At 40.1% G+C, this 24,379-nt stretch overlaps 1 protein-coding gene across 2 annotated transcripts in view; it reads left to right on the top strand.

Moving 5' to 3' along the window:
* Positions 1–17,090, top strand: part of LOC109410252 (cyclic nucleotide-gated cation channel subunit A) — a 321,275-nt gene extending 304,185 nt beyond the window's left edge. For both annotated transcript variants that reach the window (XM_062850523.1, XM_062850524.1), the window contains exon 12: positions 16,657–17,090. In XM_062850523.1, coding sequence (XP_062706507.1) covers positions 16,657–16,927 — 271 coding nt within the window. In that variant the 3' untranslated portion in view covers positions 16,928–17,090. The remainder of the gene's footprint in view (positions 1–16,656) is intronic.
* Positions 17,091–24,379: the final 7,289 nt, after the last annotated feature.

The following is a 24,379-nucleotide window of genomic DNA, read 5'->3' as shown; positions in this document are numbered from 1 at the left end:
ACGGGATTCCTCCCGCGATTCTTTCTCCAAGGATTCTAAGATGATTTTTCCCAGTTTCCCTTCAGAGATTCCCTAAGAGATACATTCAGTGGGATTTTCCTGGGTATCTTTCAGGGATTACTCCCGAAATTTCTTCAGGGATCCCTTCCGGGATGCCTACAATGTTTTTTTCCGGGATTCCTACATTAGCTTCTCCTGGAATTTCTGTAGGGTTCTTTCAGAGAACTCTGTCGGAAATTTTGAGGGATTCGTCCAGAATATTGGAGATTGTTTCAGGGATAACTCCAAGATTCTGTAGAAGATTTTTTCATGGATTTCTTTTCGGAAATCTTCCTGGAGCGGGATTCCTTCTGGGACTTCTTCTGGGCTTCCTTTATGGATTGCTTTATGAACTGATTCTTTCAGGGATTGTTTTAATAACTCCCCGGGATTTCTCCCAAGACTTCTTCATGCATTATTTTAGGTGTTCCTCCCGAGATTCATTTAAAAATTTCTTCAGGAATTTCTCCCGAGATTCTATCAGCGAATCCTTCCGAGATTCTTTTAATGGTTTCTTCAGGAATCCTTTCAGGTTTCCTTCATGAATTGCTTTCGGAATTCCTATCTGGATATCTACTAAGATTCTCCTAATATTCTGTCAGGGACTCCTTTTGAGATTCTTTCAGGGATCTCTTCAGGATTCTTTCATAGATTGCTCTCGGGATTCCCTCAGGGATAGCTGCCAGAATTTCTACTAGATGCTCCTTTATGGAATTTCTCACGGGTTTCATCCAGGGATTCCTTCTGGATTACTTTGCTGGGATTCCTGGAGTAATCATATGAAGGAGGTGGGAGGGGAGGAACGGTGTCATGAACCCATACATAAAGTTTGAGAGAATATGCTACAACAGGCATGAGAATATTTAAAAAATGATAGAGAAAATGTCACGTCATTTATGGATTTCCCCTAAAGAAAGATCCTCTACGGACCCGGGAATCGGACCCAAACACTTTCAGCATGATCTATTTGAATAAAATAATTTGTATAAGAGTAAATCAAAGTAGGAGCGTAAAAGAAAAATACAAGAACTTCTATTTTTTTTTTATTTGAACTTGATTATTGTTAACAAATTCATTTGAATATTTGAAATGTGAGACACCTTGGGCTTTAACGGGTTAAGCCTATAGCAACATAAATTGAGAAAGTGGATACCAACTTTAAGCAGGGGCGGGACCAAAATCTGAAAACAACCGTTAGACTGAAACCCAGTAGGACATCGCAGCAGAGGCAGACCCATAGGGTCATGGTGGCGCAGCCTCAACAACAAAGGAAATCGACAGAAATTTGATCTGACCACAGGTATTTTGCTAGATCTGCTTCATACAAATTTCGGAAATTTTGTACGGACAAAAGCCTACAAGGAGGAAGGGGGGTTCTGAATGGTTAAACATGAGTTTGCGTAGATTATGGACAGCGCCTTTCTATGTAGAACAAAAACACGTGTTCGATGTGCAGATTGAATATGTGAGATATTCATCTAAACCTATCCGAAGCAAATTTAGATTGCGAGAGAAACAAACCAAGTGTTAGAGTGGAATCGGATTCAGATCTTCGCCAACAGGCGAGGGAGACAGTCCAGTGTCCAGTGTTGGAGGAACAAGAAGCACCCCTCTAGCGAATTAGGAGTCGCGGGCTCAATTCCCACCGGAGCACGTGGAATTCTTTTCGCAATTTAAATATCAATTTGTTCATCAGACACGTAATATAATTGTTGTGTGCATGAATGTCAATGCATTTTCAACATTGTTACTACTGGGCTTTGTTAGTTTTTGTAAAAAAAATAGCACCTTGAATATTGCCTTGAATCTACCTTCACAGATTTCTCAAATTTTCTATTTAAGGTGGGTACCTTAACTGAGTTTGTACCGTGAGTGAAACCGTCACGAATCGATAGTGTCATCCATCGTCGGTGAGGTCAGGAACACCCGCAACATGATACTGTCTCGCCTCTCGCGTGATGAGACGACCGGTCCACCCATCAGTAGTAGGTCGTCGTAAAGGTAGCAGTTAATAATCCCTTAATGGCCACCGACCACGATGTGGTAAGTGTGTGTGTATGAGCTATTCCCGGAGCAGATAACCAGCAGAAGCCGTCATCATCATAACCATCCAGAGAGAGGTGTCAATGTCCACGAAAATCCTTGAACTGTGGCTCCGTATCTGCTACTACAACAAAGTTGACCGGTCAGCTGATAGACCACAGATTGTGGAATCGGAGAACTTTTTTTCCGCGCGGCTCCCGGTTAACCCAGCATCAGCATCGCCACCATCTCTCGGTGGATTTAATGCCCGGTGAAGAAGGATTTTATGGCACCATCAGCACCGGGAGTTTTCTGGCTTGCCACCATTTGTACTCCCATTTTGTGAATGGTGGCTTGCGCCGGCCTGTCGCCAAACTGCAGATAAGATAATGGGGGAAAAAGTCACTTCACAGTTAACGTTTCAGATATGGGGCCAGGATTGAATGGGATTCATTCTTGAGATTGTGTACCGTGCCTTGACATTGCTTTAATGGCTTTTAGTTGAAGAATAGCACTTGAACTGGAACGTAATCTCAAAACAGGAACACGAAAAAGCATGTTTGTAATGACTATTGTATGTAGCAGTAAGGTCAACGAACTTGTAACGAACGGAATGGTTTCTTAACGGCTGCAACTTAAGCGCCACTTCCGTAAGAGAAGGTTGCAGACGCACGGTTGAATCCGGCCAGAGACTCTTGCCCAGGGCGGGTAATATTCTTGGCTCAAACGCGTTAGAAACAATCAGCTTTTCCCTCCGGGAGAACTCAAAACCCAATTAACTAATGACCACGATTTTCGGAGACCGAACCTTATCCAAATTTTCGTTAAAAATACTCAAATAAACCATAACGGATTCCCGGACCACTTGAGAAAAGAAAACTTTCACCTTCAGAACGTAAACTCAAGTTTTGTTAAGACAAACAAGGCATGTATTGCTTTCAGGCATACACCAAAATTTTTGAAATGCTTCCAGCACGCCAAAAATCAGCAAAAGAAATTGCTGAATTTCAGCAACATTTCTGCTGAATTTCAGCACAACTTTGCTGATCAACTGTCAAAAACCTAAGTCCCGGGACGAGCAAACTTGTTTTGTGCCCAGTTTCAAATTTCACTGCGTTACTTAGAGCTATCTGACCTGTTGGCCCGCAAGGGCGGTGCGAGGAGGGTACTATCACGAGACGGCGGTGCTGATGTTCGGTAGCCGCTTTGTGTTGCAGGTAGCCAGCAAAGACTCGGCTCGGTGAAGGTCAAGCTACGGTGCCCGAAGCCGGACGGTGTCAATTTGGGGGCTCGCTACGACGGCTCTCGTTTCCTCGCAGGTAGTCAGCGTAGACTCGGCTCGTGAAGGTCACGCTACAGTATCCGAAGCCGGACGAAGTCGACTCCGAGCGTTACGGGTCACGATACGATGCTCGGAATCACACGGGATCGACGCCCCGTCGACGTGTACTTCTGGTGCCCTCCCACACGGAAGGGGTGCGGTGTGGTTCTCACAGGGCAGGTGACGATGGACGGTCGAGGTTCTCAGCTCGTAAGTCGACGGACGGCGATTTTCTACGGGCAGGCCGTCGGAGAGGATCTCTTTCAGAGCGGGATCGGGGGGTGGTGTTCCCGATTGAACACGTCGCACGTTTTTCCTCCACCCACGTGGATACACTGGTTCGCCGACTTGTGCTGGTTGTAGAACCCAAAAAAAAACCACGTCAACGCGGGTTTCACCTGCCAAAACGTTCGTTACGGCGCACACATTTCGCTGGGAGGTCCAGCAGAATGCGGTGGTGCGGCTGCTCTCGGTAATTACTATCCCACACTTCGCCTGCACCTTGGGAACAACCGGAAAAAGCTCCTAGTTGTCCTAGCTGAGCACTAAGGCACTATTTCTTTGTCTTCCCTAGCACTATTCTTCTAAAGACCTAGCCACTAACTTTAAGACCTTTAGCTATTCTAATAGCACTTCAGTTGGCTGGTTTCACTCTTGCAAACGATCTGTCGGTTTTCGTAGTCGAAACTCAAGTGGGGAAGAGATCGCTTTTTGATCTTATCGATTGCGTGATCTAGTTAGGGGGACAATGGTTTAATCTCCTTATAGGCGGTTCTAGCTATCTCCCATACTCCAACACGAAAATGTAGGAGGCTGGGAGGAAATTTTCTTCTCATCCCGAAAGAGTAAAGAGAGAGTCTCGTAGAGCGGAGCCGTATTTAATCGTAGAACTCGTGAGTGCTACAGTTTTCGCCTTTACAGATAGGTAGCGCTTTTTTGTATGCTGGCAGTTTAAAATGATATGAGATAGGGTTTACGGGACAGGAACATCGTTACAAACTAATAGCTAGAGTTGTCAAATAAGTTCCATTTATTATTGCGGAGATTCCACCTGTTTAGACTCCTGCCCGAAAATTAGTTGCGTGGATTTTTCTTGCGTGGGCCCACAGATATAAAACCAGACCGCGTCCTGGTGAATATTTTACGCTGTGTTGTTACCCAGTGAACCACATACCGCATAAGGTAGTGCATGCGAAATCGTTTATTCTTTCAGTAAAAATCAGCATCGCATAAAATGTAACATCTTGCTACAAGAACGCCAAAGTGCATTGCATATAAATCATCAATGCGAATCGTTTATGACTATCTAGAATGGAAACACATAAAACCGTAAATAATGCGATTCACAATCAAGAAAGTAGCATCAATCTGACAGATCGTATATTAGGTTAGAGATGTATCGAGCAATATCGCGCTAACTCAAAGGAAATTATCACCCAAATTTCGTTCTGTAGAGAGTGAGCTTATATTAGCTAAAACTCTGATTTCTTCCATTAATAGGCATAGATTTTTTCAAGATTAGCCACACTTCAGTATCAATTGAATAAGCGGCAACTCCGCGGCAACAATTAAATCACGATCGACATTATGGAACGCCCGGTCAGGATCACCATCGTTCTCTTTCCTGGCGCGGGCCACCATCCCATCCTTGAGAGTGTTTTTACAAGCTAGCTCATGATAGTACTTACTCTTAATCGATTCCACTGAAATGCCATGAATCAATGCTGTTAAATTAGCCACATATAGGTGTTACGACCAGCACCTTAGCACCAAATTCAATCTTCAGCCCCGATTGTTTTCACATCACAACTGAACGAATTATGCCCTGTGGGAAAGAAATTAACAGTCCATCTCTGGCGGAACTCCGGAGAGTATTTCAGAAATGTCCGGCGGTTTATCTGCAGCTGGTGCACACTAAACAAAACACTGGAGAGTAACACGAGATTTCATCTAAAGTTATCACTGAACCGCGATTCGTTGGGCCATAAATGTACAAATCTATTTTCCTCCGCGACGACGGTGACGACGACGACGTCGGCGACGACGACGAATGTTACGATTTAAACAAAACAAGCCGTAATTGGCGTTATTCAAAATCACCATAAGTTGTAAATCATATATGCGATCTGCAATACGGTGAAATATCAAATCAGCAAAGCATCGAACGAAATCGCAATGACTTAGAAAAAGTTGAAGTTCTACATCAATATCAACTGGTAAGGAAGGTTGAGTTTATTTTAGGCTGAATTCCACATGTTACCAAGAAAGACTGATTGATGCAGTGGTATGGTATCTGACTCTGAATCTGGAGGTCTTGTGTTCGAGGCTGTTAAATATTTTTTTTATTATTGTTAATTAGAGACATCGTATTAATAATCATAGGAAATCGAATTTGTCGCATTTCATGGATAATTTGGTGCGTCGTTTTAATGACAAGAAGTTATCGAAAAAAGTCGTCCTAAGTATGTATATGGCCTCCACTTTGGTACGTATAGAGCAGTTTTGTGCACTTTATACGAGTGAATTGATTCTTATATGGTGATGTATAACACAAATTATACAGACCAAAATGTTTACTGGGTAGGTACACATTTGGTGATAGTTTTGTCTTGTAAACAAACATTTTACGCACCTGCGCTGAAATGAGCCTAATCATTTATTTGCGTCGGAATCTATGAATCTTCACAACGGACAATATGTTTCTTTGAATAGAATAACGGAAACTGGTCGAAGATATGCAATTTTTACAAGTTTCCAAATTGTTTCAAGACATTATTTACACAATAATAACTAAGTTCAACATCAAATTCATAGACACGAATGCCACATAAGTGGTAAAGTGTCTTTAATAAATATTTATAATAATAATAATAATCAAATTCAGACCCAACGTTTGCCAGATCATACTCCAGCTGGTCCTCCATCGTGCCCATGTGCTCCACGCCTTCTTGAACCATCCGCATTAGGGTGGCCCACACTTATATGAAAAACAAAAATTTTGAAAAATGCCAAGTTTTACCTCCTGAATCAGTTGTTTTCGACTCCCAGAAGTTACGTTTAAAATTTGAGCAAAATCGGTTGAACCTAAGGGGGCGCTCAAAACGCTTGAAGTTTGTATGGGAAAACTTGGCCAAATGTATGCAGAAATGTCAAGTTTTTGAATTTTGCCGCTAGGTGGCGCAGTAAGCGTTCAATAAATAAACCCTATGGTCTTATTGTAGGTGACTATATGCCAAAAAACTTTGTCGAAGACCGCAAAGTGATCCGACGGCTGTGAAAAAAGTAATACCCTAGGCAAAGTGAGGCAAAGTATTGAGATTTCATTATTGATATTATTCCTTTACATGTATTGGAAAAACAACATTAAAGTTTATCCTCACTTTACCTAGGGTATAACTTTTTTCACAGACGTTGGATCAGTTTGCGGTCTTCGACAAAGTTGTTTGGCATATAATCACCTACAATAACACCAAAGGGTTTGATTATTGAACGTTTACAGCGCCACCTAGCGGCAAAATTCGAAAATTTAAAATTTCTGCATACATTTGGCCAAGTTTTCCCATACAAACTTTAAGCGTTTTGAGCGCCCCCTTAGGCTCAAACGATTTTGCTCAAATTTTGAACGTAGCTTCTGGGAGTCGAAAACAACTGATTTAGGAGGTAAGACTTGGCATTTTTCGAAATTTTTGTTTTTCATATAAGTGTGGGCCACCTTAATCCGCATGTTTGACAAACACCATTCTCGCAACATGCCCTGCCCACCGTATCCTTCCGACTTTGGCCACCTTCCGGATGTTGGGTTCGCCTTAGAGTGGAGCGGGCTCGTGGTTCATTCATCGCCACCAAACTCCGTTCTCCTGCACGCCGCCGAAGATCGTCCTTAGCAAGAGCCACTCGATCACTCAAAGTGCTGGCTAGTTCTCCTCGAGCATGGTTTAGGTCTCATTTCCGTAAAGCAATTAGTGTCTGAATCAGTCAGCACAAAATTTACTCTTACAAGCACCTGGGAGCACAATATGGGTGATCAATATTAAAACATTGTAAGTCAATCATAGTGCTCTCACTTGATTAATCCTGAAATAAATTAAATGCTGGAGGATTTTTTTTTTGAAAATACATAGAGAAATACCCGGAGGAATTCCTGAAGGAATCTTTGTATGAATTTCTACAGGAACCTCTGGAGGACTTCTTGGAACCACTGAAAGAAATAATGCAAGACCCTCTAGAGAGATCCCTGGAGAAATTTCTGGAGACGTTCCTGAGACGAATTTCTGAATAAAAATGCTAGAACAATTTTCCAAATAAATCCCGGGAGAATCCTTTGAAATTTCTGGAGTTTCTGAAAGAACCCATAGAGAATTCCTCTACTGAAGGATTATTTTAATCCTTGGAAGATTCCATAAAGGAATTCCTGGAGCAATATCTGAAGAAATCCACGCAAAAGATTCTGAAAGAAACGCTGCATGAATTTCTAAAGGAATAAATGAAGCAATTTATGGAATAATTCGTGGAAGGTAATTAAAATGAACCCCTGGAAAAATTTCTGGAAGAATCTCGACAGAATTTTCTGAAGTAATCCTCATGGGAATTTCTTATGGAATCTCAGGAGGAATTTATTAAGGGAACTTTGGAGGAATGTCTTAGTGAGTTTCAGAAGAATATTCGTAAGGAATATCTGGAATTCTAGATTTCCGAATTTCTAAGAAAATCGCTGGAGGAATTTCAGTAGACATTCATGGAGTATTTAAAAAAAATCCACCGAGAAATTTCTGAAAGAATCCATGGAGGAATTTTTGAAGCGATTCATGGAAGGTTTTCTGATCGAATACTTGTAAATATATCTGGAGGAATCTTAAGGCCACTTTCTGGAGGGATTCCTGGAAATCCTACTATTAGCTTTTCTGAAATTTCTGAAGAATGTCTTGTTAAGTTTCTTAAGGATACCAACGACAGGGTGGCCACCCAGTCGGGAATTTCGGGAAAACCGGGAAAAGCCTGGGAATTCGAAACCACCGGGAAAAAGTCGGGAGAACCTCGGGATTTGTTGCTAGCCACCGGGAATTTTCAAAATTCTTAAATTTGTAGTCTCCAGAAGCATGAGTACGAGAATCTGTGGAAAATGCAGTCAACAACTGTTTTTTTTTCTTTTTCTTTCAATTTTTATTACCGTGTATTTTAACTTATGCTGATTCAACAACTGTTGAACTTAATAATATAGTGGGTGAACTGGCGTAAAAACCATTCTTGGAAACTAATATCTTGAGACACATACAAATATTCATAGATGCATGTGACACTTATGCATTTCAGGATGTACATGTTCCAGAAAACATCAAGCGTCCTATAAAAGTTTTATAAAACATAACAAAAATTATAACTTCTTTCTAAAAAAATATCATTGTACAATCTCTAGGAGAATCTTGATTAAAGCCTTTGTCCTTTGAGCGAAAAATCTTTGAGAAATTTGGATAGGATGCTAACTACATTTTGAATAAATGAATGAATTGCTCCAAGAGGAAATTCCAATTAAAAATTGTGAAAATCTGGATGAGCAATTCTGGTGAAAACATTCTTACAATTTAAAAATAGCTAGTGAAAAACATTTCAAAGAATATTCTAAGGGATTTTTAATATCTGATGGAATTCCTCAAAGCACGCCTAGTGTAGTTCATAAAAGTATTTCTAATATTTTGTTTGAAAGATTTTTGTTGTTTTTCATGAAGTTCTTTGATGTACTTATTTGTTGACCTGGCTAAAAAAATGTTCGGAGAAAACCGGAGTAAGTTTTCGGAAAAATCCCTTTTTGGTTAAGCTTTAGCATAAGTCCCTGGTAAAACTCCTGTTTCAGCAAATTCGCTAGAATTTTCAGTATACGTAGTTTCTAGTTAAACTACCAATTGAAATTCTCGCGGGAGTTCTAGTGAGTATTCAAAAGCATTTGGAGCAATATGGTTGTATGATTTATGGAAATAAATAATTCCCAAATAATGAATCTGCCTCTACATTTTGGGGAAATACTTTCTCAAAAACTAATATTTCAGGAATTCCTGGATAAATTCCTGACATATCTGAAAATGTGATCAGAAATTAAATCTCTGAGAACTTAATATTGCAATCGTTGATGAAATTACTGATTGGTAGGTGATTACCAGACAAAATCTAAGATTTTTTTGATCTCTCAAATTTCTCCTAGAATTTACGATTTCAGCCTAAGTAACCTGCCTGACTTTCTGCAGTAGCCATTTACGCTACCATAAAGTTCGTCACTGGTTTTCTATTTATTTATCTTAAAAATAACCATCAAAATTACTACACGGAAGATTTCTCTAGAAATCGATTCTAAAATTCTTTCACGAGTAATCTTTCCAGATATTCCACCAGAAGTTCATCCAGAATGTTTTTTTTCTGGGCATTCTGTTATTGCCTATTAGTTTCCCAAACGAGCTTAGAATTTTTCAGAAGATACTTTTGGAATATTACCAAGAAATCCACTTATTTTTAGATTCGTAAATCCTATAATCATAGTGTATTCTTTGAGAATTTCGACCCTCAGGATTATCCTTTTTATTTTTATTTGCTTAAACAACTGTAAATTTGTACTAGATGGTCATCTTTAAATTTCAATTTAAGAATCTTTAATGAAGATGTCGTAACTTCAATGCCCATCATTGGATACAAGACAAACAACGCATGACTTAGCTAAATATTGAGTAAATTAGTTATAAACTTATTTTCAAGTTCATGTGAATACTATGTTAAATCCAAGGATTTAAAAATATTCAATATTAATTCTCTTATTTTTTTTAGTAATTTACGTCTAATTTTCACTATAAATCATTATATTTTAGAATCGGGAAAAATTTCAAAAAGCTATCGGGAAAACCGGGAAAAACTCGGGAATTTTATTTGCCGCTCTGAGTGGCCACCCTGCAAGGATGTATTTCTGGTGAAGTTCAGCATAGAAAAAATAAAAGAATTCTTGAAAAAATATCATGGAATATTTCCAGGGTAAATTCATGGAGGAATTATTCAAGCAATCCATGCAAGATTTTCTAAAATTATTCTTTGTGAAATTACTGGACGTATCCATGGAAGAAGCTCTAAAGCTATCCCTGAATGCAATTTCAAATTAAATCCTTATAAGGTTTAAAAAGAATCCGTGAGGAGTTTTTTGGGAGAATTTCTGGAGGAATCCTTGGAAAAATCCTCGAAGAAATTTATTAACATATTTTAGAAAAATTTTCTGAGAAACATCTGGAGGAATTTCTGAAGGATTATTATCAAAAGAAACTCTTAAGAAGCGTCCATAAATGACGCAGCAATTTTGGTCGATTTTTTACTCCCCCCTCTCCCTTCGTAGTATATTTTCCCATATCTGATACATAGCTCGTCACACAATCCCAGACTCCTCCCTCCGCCCTAAAATGGTACGTCATATATGGACGCTCCCTTAGAGAAATTTCGGAGTAAATACCAATAAGTAATTCTTTGTGAAGAAATTTATGGAGGAATTTCTGAAGCAATCAATACACCAGAATTTCTTAAATAATCCGTCGTGATATTTCTGAAGGAACCCCTGGAGGAATTTCTGAGGAAATCACTAAAGGAAATTTACAAATTTGAAGGTATTCCATATATTTGCATCAAATAAAGAAATTTTTGAATTTCTATAGAGCATCTACAGCCCAAAACACGCAAAAATGCAATTTTTGACTCGATATTTTTTCAATTTGATTGAGGTTTTATTCATGTGCTGGATTTCATGAATCATTTACTTTTTCATCAACACATACCATTTTTCCTCACCTAACTTTCGAAAAGAGCGTAGAAAAATACCTTACTTTCTTAAAAGAAATTATATAATTAAAATTATGTTTTCGAAGATGTTCGAGGATATTTAATGATATTTGAAGGACTTAAAAATACACTGAGCGTAAAATCCATCGCGAATATATGATAGATGTCATATAATTTCAACTTTGCAAAAACCTTATCTTTCGATTTGTCGGCTGTTCGGGCTCTAAAGAAGTTGATCATCAATATTAATTTCTATTCCCGATCAGCCTAGATAGCCGTGTAGTGGCGGTAGCAGTTACCTCAACTGGCTAAGAATATCACTACGGATTGCCTAATCCGGTGGTAAAAGTCCACCAAACAAGCGACCCATAATTCATGGTGTTAAGCGTACCGTGCCTAGGAATGAATGGTTAGGGGGGTCTAATAAAAACTTAACCGTGAACGGAGCCTGTGGAGTACCAGGGCACCCTCCACAGTATGTTGCCCTTACTGTGTTAAACGGAGCAATGACGCAGTGGACCTTATTTGTCTCCGGGATAATCGGCCACTTTTCTTACGTCTCAATTCCGAGGCTTAATAAAAGTGGGTAAATGAAATTTTTTTTTATGGCAGGAATTAAGTTCGTACAGGTAAACCTTCATCACGCAAAAGGTGCTTCTGCTGTGTTGAGTCGAAGGTTTAAAAAAGAAGGACTGGAAGTGGCGCTTATTCAAGAGCCATGGTCCAATAAACGAATAATTCTTGGAGTTCTGACACAAAATAGTAAACTATTTTATGATGAGCAACAAGATTCACCCAGAACCGCTGTCTTAGTACGCAAAACGTTAAAATGCTATCCTATTACAGAGTTTATCAGAAAGGACATTGTTGCGGTCATGGTAGAGGTACCAACCACTAGGGGTAAAACTGAGATCGCTGTGGCTTCAGCTTACTTTCCTGGTGATGTTCCTGAGGTACCTCCTCCTGAGATCGCATCATTTGTTCAATTCTGTAAAGAAAACAACAAATCGTTTATCATTGGCTGTGACGCCAATGCGCATCACACGGTTTGGGGTAGTACGGATATTAAAAGTCGAGGTGAGTCACTATTAGAGTATCTGTCTTCCAACAATATAGACATTTGCAATAATGGTGATAAACCTACTTTCTCAAATGTAATCAGACAAGAGGTCTTGGATCTAACACTGTGCAATGCTGCAATCTTTGACAAGATCACAAACTGGCACGTGTCAGATGAGATTTCTCTATCTGATCATAAACACATAATCTTCAATTGGAGTGGTGGAGATTATTCTAGAACCGCATTTAGAAATCCCAGGAGGACAAACTGGGATCAATATGTAGAATTGTTGAATACGCATTCATTTACAATGGGAGAAACTATTGATTCAACCCAAAAGTTGGAATCATTTTCTCAAAGGGTAAATGAAAGTATCATCAATTCCTTTAACAGAAGTTGTCCCACCATACAATCGTCTTCTACTAGAGACGTGCCATGGTGGAACTTTAAACTGGATCGCCTTAGGAAATTTTCTCGTAAAATGTTCAATAGAGCGAAACAAACGGGAGAATGGACTCAGTACAGGAAAGCCCTGACTGAGTACAACAACGAAATACGAAAATCTAAAAGAAAGTCTTGGATGCTGACATGTGAAAACATAAACAGCACTCCTGTAGTTGCAAGACTACAGAAAACGCTTGCAAAAGATCATTCAAATGAATTGGGAAACCTGAAGCGCGACGATGGAGCTTTTACCAAAACTCCTCGTGAAACTTTGGGTTTAATGATGGAAACCCATTTTCCGGGTTCTGTTCTAAGTGTAGATTCTAATGATACTATATCTCTGGAAGGTGAAGGATGTCCTAGTTTAAACTCTTCGGAGTCAACTAGTACAATAAACACCGCCTCAGATTTAGCTGATGAAATCTTCACGAAGGCCAGAGTGGAAAATGCAATTAGATCTTTTCAGCCTTTTAAATCTGCAGGAGTTGATGGAATATTTCCAGCACTGATTCAAAATGGAGAAGCGGTGTTGGTTCCACCACTAATTGAGATGTTCAAGGCTAGTTTAAGATTTAATTACGTTCCATCAAAATGGAGACTTGTAAAAGTTATCTTCATACCAAAAAAGGGGAAGCGAGACAAGACGCATCCCAAAGCATACAGGCCAATTAGTCTTTCATCAGTTTTGTTGAAGACTATGGAAAAGGTTTTGAAGGATTTTATTAATTCTTCTTACATAAAAGAGCATCCCCTATCTGACTTCCAGTTTGCTTATCAATCTGGTAAGTCAACGGTTACGGCACTTCATTCGCTAGTAACAAAGGTGGAAAAAACGTTTTCAGCAAAAGAAATAGCTCTATGCGCCTTTTTAGACATAGAAGGGGCATTTGATAATGCCTCCTTTTCATCTATGAAGCGTGCCATGGAGAACAAAAACTTCGACCAATGTATCATACATTGGATTGATACTGTGCTTGCAAAAAGAGAAATCACCTCTGAGCTGGGAAGTTCTTCTATAACAGTAAGGGCAATGAAAGGTTGCCCTCAAGGAGGAGTCCTCTCACCACTAATGTGGTCCTTAGTTGTAGACGATCTTCTAAGAAGCTTGAAGGAAAAAGGTTTCGAAGTTGTGGGCTTTGCAGACGATATAGTCATAATAGTGAGAGGAAAGTATGACGAAACTGTTTCGGAGAGAATGCAATGGGCCCTAAACTATACACATTCATGGTGTATTAAGGAGGGCCTTAGCATCAACCCGTCAAAAGTCGTAATTGTCCCTTTCACTAGGAGAAGGAAGATCAACCTTAAAGCTTTTCGGCTTGGAGGGATACAAATTCATCCTAGTGATCGAGTCAAATACTTAGGTTTGATACTGGATGCTAAACTGAACTGGAATGCTCAAATTGAGTCCGTGATCGGTAAGGCAACAAGTGCGTTCTGGTTATGCTCCAAAACTATTGGCAGGAAGTGGGGCTTGAAACCAAAAATGATAATGTGGATTTATACTGCCATAATCCGCCCAAAAGTGACGTATGCTTCGTTTGTCTGGTGGCCAAAAACAAAAGAGGCTACCACACAATCGAAGCTTGCGAAAATTCAACGTCTTGCGTCCATTGCTGTTACAGGAGCGATGCGAAGCACTCCATCAAAAGCTTTAGATGCGATTCTCAATCTGCTACCTTTGCACGAGTACGTGCAATTAGAAGCAGAAAAGGAATTGCTGAGACTTGAACGAGTTGAAAAGTTTATGCCAGGTGATCTTGTAGGTCACCTGAGCATTTCACAATACTTCCAAAATAGGCCAGTAATGAAAATGATTAAAGACTGGATGAAACCTGTGGAGAACCATGATGTTCCTTACAAGTTGCACGAAACAACTCGTGCAGATTGGGAAGTCGGAGGTCCCACTGTTCGTCAAGGGTCAATCAAATTCTTTACAGATGGCTCAAAAGTTGGAATAAAAACGGGAGCAGGAATCTACGGCCCTGGAATACAAATTTCAGTGGTGATGGGACACTATCCTACGGTGTTTCAAGCAGAGATTCTTGCTATTTTAAAATGCGCAAATATCTGCCTTGAGAGAAAATACAGGTATGCAAATATTTGTATTTTCTCAGATAGTCAAGCTGCACTAAAAGCATTGTGCGCTTACAAATGTACTTCAAAGCTTGTCTGGGAATGCATTCTTTCACTGCGCAGGCTGTGCCAAGGGAATTCAGTAAACTTATACTGGGTTCCAGGTCACTGTGGCATTGAAGGAAATGAAATGGCAGACGAGCTTGCTAAAAGTGGTTCCAATTTACAGTTTGCTGGCCCAGAACCATTCTGTGGTATATCAAACTGTACAATTAAAATGGACCTGAAACGTTGGGCTGAGCAGAGGGTGATATCCAATTGGATGGACGTCAAAAATTGCAATCAGTCAAAACGATTTATAACACCAAATGCTTATAAAACCAAAAAGCTCTTAGAGCTCAACAAGAGAGCTCTATGTACATACACTGGCCTAGTAACTGGACACTGCCCGAGCAGGTATCACTTGAAAAATATTGGCCATATTCAGAGTGATATCTGTCGTTTCTGTAATACGGAACGTGAAACCTCGGAACATCTGCTTTGCAGTTGTGGTGCTTTATACACGCGCAGGCAAAGATTTCTAAATAGTGGTTGCTTGCAACCCAGTGAGATCTGGTCTGCAAAACCTGGGAAGGTCTTGGAGTTTATCAATTCCATTGCACCTGACTGGGAGACGACGCGTCGTGGCAGTAGCTGATTACTTGACACATGGTAATTAGCTGGCTAGATGCGAATATCAAAACGGGACATGCCACAATAGTTCAGCCTATTGGACGCAGTGGCTTAATTTCCCCAACAGGGGAGGAAAAAAAAAAAAAAAAAATCTTTCGATTTAAGCTTATTCAGAAAAATGTCTTTAGATCGGTCAATTTTAAAGCTACATAGAAACTGTTTTCAGCAAACTTGCTCAAAATAGATAGATCTACAACTTTCCCGAAGAATGTATATAATTATTCTTGCAAATAAAAAAGTTTGGATTCTAATTACTTTGAAAATATGGTCCACCCTAATTTTCATGCACATTGGAAAGAGGGCATTATTATTAGGGACAACTTTGTAGAAGACCATATTTTTCTAAAAAATCATTTGAAGGCGCTGAATGCATCTTTCCTCGTAAATCTGGTTCGTGGACCACTGTGCAGTGCCTAGCGATTTAAAAATAAACGAGGGGTGCCAACTTGTTTTTCGTGTACAACCCAGTAATCTGGCAACTGTGGTCAGGAGCTGTTAGGACTATCCGACTACCCATATGTTAACTTTCAACTTCCTAAATTACTTAAAATGAAGGACCTGTGAAGGCTAGAGAGCAACATGTAACAAGCGGCTTAGCTCATAAAATATCGCTCTTCTGAACTTTTGGGTACTTGGGGTTGCACCAGAGAGTTCTACTTCTACATATAAATGCCGGGCAAATACCATGGTCCATTCATATTTAAAATTTGATTTATGAACCTCAGAACACGCGGGGGGGGGGGGGGGGTAAGCTAATTTATGAATTAAGTAATTGATACCAAATTGGCCATGAGGCTTTAGGCGAGGTGCAATAATAAATTCGATCATTATTGGTCAGTGCTTTAGATAGAGGGAAATCAGATAAAAACCCTATTCAACTCAATTTTTCCTGTATTTATTATTCCGAACTTGAAAATGTCAATAGCTAAGTGTTATTCTTTATCCTCGCATTGTGGCTCACATAGCCCGATAACCGACATTTACCAGAAACCAGATGCAAATGACAATGGGTACCGCGCGTTCCACATCGAATACAAGCAGATGAAAAAATGCAATCATTTCTAACCTACATTTTTCCACTCAACATTCGCAATATATATTCATTCCAAACCATTCTCGTCGCAATCTCATATCTTCCTCATTTTTTCTCACCTCTCACCACCAGGTCCATCACATCGCCAAAACGGCGCACCAATAACCACAGCTCTCCTCCCCCTTCGACGACGGCGACGGTGGCGCCGGTGGGATCCGGAAGCAATCGGGTCCAACAGTCGCGATCATCGGCCGCCCAGAATCGACGCAAATCGGCAGCAGCGTCGACAATGATGACGACGACGACCACGGCGGCGATGGTGGGAGGAGACCCGGGATCACCGCAGCAGCCACCTTCGTTCAACAACGGCAATAGCAACAGCAGTAAGCAGAATACGTTATGAATATGCAGCATTCACACCGTCGCCGTCGTCGTCATTCTTCCGGTTCATGGCGGTGGACAGTTGTGGTGGAGGTGGTCCCGGTGGCATCTTGACGTTTCGGTGGCCAACCGTGCCCTTGCATATTCTTCTCTGGTGCTGGACTTTTATCTCCTTCGCAGTGATAACGATGACGGCGACATCGGTGCAACAAAAGACTCCCGAAGAACGTTGGTGGAGGTCCGAGATGGGCTGGACGTGACTATGACGGCATGACGGCGTTCTTCAGGAGGAGCCCATCAACGTCATCGACTGCTTCCATCTGGTTGACATCGTTACGGGGCGTCAGGACTGGGAGGTCACAACGCGGTTTGTGGCTGGTCGGTGGCAGTGTTCATTCATGGTAAAATGGTCCATCATTACACGGATATTTATATCTATTCTTAAGGAGATGTGTGCTGTGAATATTAAATTTTGATAGCGCATTTGAGAAGTCCACAGCAGGGACAAAGTAAGGATGGTTGCTCGATTCTGGATTGGAAGCGAGAAATTGTGCTGTGGGGTCAGCACATGCTTTGGTGCACTGGGATTTAGAACAACAACCAGAGCAAGCGTGTAAATCATTTAAATTCAAACGATAATTGTGGTATTAATTAGGGTGCTCACTACATGGAACGACTGGGATTTAAGAGTTTACTCGATTGTAATGGGCACTAATGGGTAACTGCGGTTAGGAAACTAGTGACCGGAATAGGATTTGTAATCGAATTGTGCTTCGTGGTTAAACGGTTCGGAATAATTCATTAACCCTGTACTGAAATTAGGGATTTATGACGTTAAAATTTGGCTAGGGTCGTGAAATGCTCCCACCGTATACTAACAATTAGGAGATATACCAATGTTATAAAAATATTATTATAAATCGAACTTCAGCAATCCTCGCTAAATGTAAACGGTTGATGTAGATACGTGTGCATAAGTGCACCGTTACACAAAATTGTAAAGAATTTTCAACAAAAAAATTTATTGAAAATTGTGACACGAAAACTGCACAACTTACTTGATACTTGATGGGCTACAACTCGTAACGGTTAGTCTACACCGAATGAAGCATTACCACCGAGTATTGTTCACAGCACTTTACGTTCGAAGACTTCACGGTTCGGCCGTGGTTGTGGTGACAAAGTAGTGCTAGGTGGTGAAAAGTTTAATGTTGTAGACGAATTTGTTTATCTTACCCGTTAATTACTCTCGAGGTGAGAAGACGGACTGCGGCTGTGAATCGAACCTTTTTCGGTCTAAGAAACCAGCTGAAGCCTCGTAGGTTGCAAACCCTCGTAAAACTACTTCCATACCCCCCCTAAAACCTCTGATACCACCAGTGGCTAGCAAAAAAAAACATCTGTAGAACTCCGGTAGGGTACCCGGGTACCCACTAAATTGAATTGATCATATTTCCGTGAATTTTCCACCGATTTTTTTTATAATTTTTGGCTCATTCAACTCAGAAACTCATTATCTATCGAGGTAATATTCGGTTGGATCGGTTCGATCACCGTGGGTGCCGGAAAATCCAGATTTCCGGGTCCACGTTTTTATGCAATACAATGTACGGGATTTTCGGTAGGTTAGTAGCAATATCGGCCTCAATCAACCTAAAATTGCTTCAACATATAGTATCTGACCAGCCTGGAATCATAAAACGTGTTAACTTTGAAGCTGTGATTTCGGAACACGCTCCCCGTGAGGCCATGGTTGGCCATAAACACTTTAAGGTTTAACCTAACCTCAACAATGTGGGTTTCAATATATTATAATCACGAGCTCCAAACAAAAATTGATTTTCCGAAAACCACGATCATCAGATCGATCCAATCGAATATTTTCTGGATAAATAATGAGTTTATGAGTTAAATGAGCCAAAACTTTCTTAAATCGATGAAAAATTGACGGAGATATGATCACTCTGACGACATTCCACGCAATAAAAAACTGCAGGAGTCCATCCACCTGCCCCCATTCCCTCTCTTTAAAATTCGGTCAGCCCCATTAGTAGATACATAGTTACGGCCCAGATAACCAGGTATCGCATAAGGATGCACGCTGCACATCGTATAAAGTACTATTTTAAGTCACTATCGCATATATGTACGGCTGAGGGACGATTTTCATCGCATATGATGTTATTTTTTGAACTTACTACGATGTATCTGGTAAAATCATATAAGAGTGCAAATTAACTTTCATAATGCTAGACTACATCGTAGTAGACGATATTTCGATGTTTTGTTGCGACGAACTTTGCTTATTCGCAAAAGCGTGCGAGTGAACTCGCAAAGTGTCAATTGAATTCGCATAATTGCGTACTACGATGATTATACGACTTCGCTTGGTGCTTTTCTAATTATGTCAGTTTAACTCGCATTGGTGTACAAACTAAATCGCATAAAAGTGAAAATAAACTCGTTCAAATGTACATACAAACTCGCATAAGCTAGAATCGTTAACGTTGGCATATTGCGATGTGATATGTGATAACAATGAAAGAGGTGCTGTTGGAGTGCCAAAAGGCTAAAAGAAAGTGAAAAGACATCATTATGGTTACAAAACAAGTTACAAAGTCATCATTTTTGTTTTGTTGACCTTATAACGAACAATGAGTGGTGCTAGCAAGAGAGGAGTAGTGATAACTGTGCGGGAAATCATGCTACATCTTTTTGATTTCCAAAGAGCCTGCCGAGCACGTACAGCGTACGGAAACCAAGTCCATTCCAACAAGCACTGAGGTGAGTTAGAATGTCATGACATTTAATCAGTGTGTTTCATAAGTAGTGTTTGGTGCTAAGTGTGAAGTGCGGCTCGATAATCCAAAGGTTATTAGTTCGATACTTAGGTAACAAGAATTTTTTATTTCGAATATTTTTAAGTCGCATAAGGTGCTATATTACGTCGCAATAGTGCATACCGTACATCGCATAAGATATCGCTTTAAGTCATATAGCGTCATTATTTTCCCGTCAATGCACGTATAGCGCTTCCACTTTTGTACGCATAAGGCACTTTTACTGTATCTTATGCGATGTAACTTTACCGCATAAAAGTACGTATAACATGAACATAAACTTCATTATACGTGCAACTTGGTTGTCTGGGGGGTTCTTAAAACAAGCAGCGTTTCAACTTTGTAGTCTCAATAACCATTTAGATATGGCAGCTTATTTATTGCACGCTAAAATATCTAGAAACGCTCCGCAGAAAATCATAAAGCGCTCCATAATAAATAAATATATGCTCCATGAAAATGAGCAATGTTACCCATAAAAAAAATTAAAACGTTCCACGCTTTATAGAAAATGTACCGGTAAAACATAAAATTTTCTCATTAAAAGTAAAATTTTGCACCAATAAATAATACTGAAATCTAGGCTGAAATGCTCCATAATAAAATACAAATGCTTTATAATAAAATTCAAATTCTCCATAAAAAAAAATAAAATTGAATCCATAGGAACTTCAATATTGCTAAAAATCAAAATGCAGCATGAAAAAATGAAATTGCACCACAGAAATTGGAAAAACGCTCCAGAACTATTACCAAACTGCACCATATGAAATATGAATTACTCCATAAAAAATTGAAAATTCTCCATAGATCAACATATTGCCATAATTTAAATTCGATTATTCAGCACAGCTTCACATTGTACTACTTTAGCGGTGCAGAAAATAATAGTAATAAAGATTTTTCAATTTTTTTTATGGAGCAATTCATATTTATGGTGCGGTTTGATAATACTTATGGTGCATTTATCTATTTTGTTTTGACTTATGGTGCATTTTTATTTTTCTATGGAGCAATATTCAATTTACTTTAAGTGCAATTTTGATTTGTCATGGAGCATTTGCATTTTATGGGAGCATCTATTAGGTATCAGGTATCAGTAGATCGGCTCCAGAGGCACGTTCTCCTCCATTTGGGAAATTTGTGCCATCGCCATGAACACGAGCCTATTCATCATTTACCTGACGGAGAAGGGGATGAAAAATGATAGGACTGGACAAAGGACGGGTAAGGGAATAGGATCGACATGCAAAAGCGTACCACAATGGGTTCACATAGCGTCCTGAGAAGGGCACTGTGATAACGCATGAAGCGTAAAGAGAGCCTATACAGGGGATAGACAAAATGATCGAGACAGGCAAAATTTTCACCTCTCAATAAATTTTCAAGAAGCTGTAACTTTTCCAAAAGTGCATCAAATATTCTAAAATTTTTACTGTAAGTTGATCATTTAGTTGTGAATTAGTGGTCCAATTTTGGAAAAGATCGGGCTATTCTGCACGAAGTTATAAAGATTCTAAGAAAAAGGTAAATTTATCCGATAGCCAGCTTTGAGCTGTTATATCTCCGGATTCAATACATTTCTTGAAAAGTGAAAATTTTGCCTGTCCCGATCATTTTGTCTATCCCCTGTAGCTCTTTACCACCACGGATCAAGAACAACAGAACGTCCTGAAATTCAGGTTTCTGAAGTCAGTTTCACTTAATAAGTGTTTTCCGAGTACTCGGAAACGCAGTTGCGCAAAAACTGAACAGTTACATATTAAATGATACGAAGTTCCATAATCGGATTCACAGCTATCACAGGCAAATGAATCAGCTTGCTGAATATTCACCATGTGATAGCTGAGTCGGCAGTGGCCAGTCAATGCTTTAACCAGCATGTTGCAATTCTGCTTAGGCAAATTTGTTAGATACTTTCCCACCCTTGGAGATGGCTCAGTACAATACAATTTTGTTTGACGACATGATTCCAAACTATTCCAGTATTGTCTGTGTTGAGTGGCAGCCCAGGTGTCAATCTGAAGCTTTACCCAACACTTGGATACCGGAATAGCTGGCTCAGGGCCAATGAAGTCATGTGATGCTCCAGTGCGAGCTAACTCATCAGCCCATTTATTTCCAGCGATGGAAGAATGGCCAGGTGAACAGCGATGGAAGAATACAAGGTGAACAGCGTTTGCTGAATTCAGCTCCTCGATTTGAGTTCGACAAGCGATAACTATCTTCGACCTGGAGTTGGCCGACGCAAGTGCTTTAATAGCAGCCTGGCTATCTGAACAGAAGTATATTACTTTGCCCATTACGTGCTGCTGAAGTGCTGATTGCACTCCGCACATAAAAGCAAAGATTTTGGCCTGAAAACGGTGCAGTGTCTCCCAAGTGAGTAAGACTGATGCAGCCTTATTTCACGAGAATAAACACCAGCACCAGCTCGACCTTCGAGAAGGGAGCCATCAGTGTAATATACGATGCCGTCTGAAATACTTCTCTCAAGATATCCAGATGTCCACTCTTTCCGGGAAGGGAATTTCGTGGAAAATGTCCTAGATGGAAAATTACAAGCAATTGTAAGATCTCTTGGAGCAAGGACAACTTTGTCCCAATTCACCAAAAGTGGAAACAACAAGGTGTGTGTTGAACTACGGTTCACAGGACTACAGGAGTTTCCTCTAGTAAACCGAGTACCCATAGGCGGTAAGTGCAGGAAAGTGCTTCCTGTTTGAGATGAATGTGTAGTGGGGCAACGTCAAAGAGAACTTCGAGCGCTGCCGTAGGAGTTGAAGAGAACACTCCAGACATCGCCATTAAGCACATCCTTTGGAGATGGCCTAATTTTGATTGGACCGTTCTCACTTCGCCCTTTTGCCACCACACAAGATATCCATAGGCCAATATTGGACGAACAACAGTTGTGTAAATCCATTTGATATAACTTGGGTTTAAGACCCCAAGTTGTACCAAAGGTTCGCCGGCATTGCCCGAAGGCCGTACAAGCTTTCTTGATTCTGAACTCAACATGAGGTGTCCAGGAAAGCTTGGAATCAAGAATGACTCCAACGTACTTTACCTGTTCAATCACATCGATTTCAGAATCAAAGAGACGTAAAGATCGAACACCATTACGGTTTCGCTTTTCCGTGAAAAGAACAATAGATGTTTTACTCGGATTTACCGAAACGTCATATTGGCGACACCAACCCTCAACTACCTGAAGAGCGTTTTGCATCAGGTCGAAAAAGGTGCTGATGCACATACCGACTAACAATGTTAGGTAGTCGTCGGTGAAACCATAAGTGGGAAAACCGCTGTTATTGAGTTGCCTCAATAGCGTATCTGCTACGAGATTCCACAAAAGTGGTGATAAGACTCCCCCTTGGGGGCATCCACAAACACTCAATTCCCTAATCACCGCTTGACGCAATGTCACGAAGAGATGTCGGTTTTTGAGCATTTGGTGAATCCAATTGGAAATCATTGGTGATATACCATGACCCCGTGCGGCTTCCAATATGGCATCGAAAGGCACGTTGTCAAAGGCACCCTCGATATTTAAGATAACACCCAAGCAGGATTTCTTTTGAGCGAATGCCTTCTCGATATCGTAAACAACTTTGTGTAAAAGAGTCACAGCCCGGGTAGGCGTGAATATCATAATCATATCTTAAAACGATCAAATTTTGATGTCATATCTCAATATGATAATGATGAGATATTCAATCTGCGCAATATCTCATCGTGATATGATTTCAAAATTAGTACTTAATTTGATCTTTGGAAAGCCTTGTGTAACCCACTGTATAAATGTCGGAATTTCCCAACATTGCGCATGAAAACTATTTTAAGTTTTCAACTTCCATTATGCGCTTCAGGAGATAGGGGTTTAATAAATTACGTAACGCTTCAGGGGAATAGGTAATACAGTCTAGCGTTACGACCCATACAAAAAAGTTGGAGTTATCATACAAAAACACATTAGAGAGGCCGCCAGATCCTAATGAACCAACCACCGAGTTCAAAAATGTCGAATTTAGCGTTACGTAATAAATAGATGTTCCCTTATGTCCACCACAAATTTTACAAACGAGCACTGGAACAAAAAGGAAGTAGAAGTGGCCTTTATTTTCAATAAGCGGGTTTAAAGATGCGGATTCGGGATCACCGGACAATTTGGGAGCTTTAACGACCCGCTAGCAAAATACGACCATTTCGAAAAACGGACCATTAGATTCTAGATTCAACAAACATACCGCTGCAGACGACCAGCTTTTTGATTTTCAACCAACAAATTGCGTAGTGATTCTGCCTCGGGTATACGAACAGACGATAGTCATGAAGACTACGATCTTCTGAATGTATTAAAATCTTTACTGGGCGACAGTTCACAATAGGGCATGTTCAGTGAAGAACTAGATTTTTAGCTGATTTTTTTATGGCTAGAAGGTAAATTCTTTGTATGCAAAAAGCGTGAGTATTATGATTCTTGCCTTATTTAATGTTATTAGAACAAAACTTTGGAAAACTTTGCTGCAAGAAATGGAGAAAACAATAACACAGTTACCCAAAGTTTTGCTTAAACAGCATTGAATAAGGCAAGGAATCATGATAGCCACGCTTTTTGCGTCATTTCATGG

Source organism: Aedes albopictus, chromosome 2, assembly GCF_035046485.1.
Source record: "Aedes albopictus strain Foshan chromosome 2, AalbF5, whole genome shotgun sequence".
Classification (NCBI taxonomy): Eukaryota; Metazoa; Arthropoda; class Insecta; order Diptera; family Culicidae; genus Aedes; species Aedes albopictus.
The sequence above is the reverse complement of the archived record's forward strand: the minus strand, read 5'-3'. Positions and strand labels throughout refer to the sequence as shown.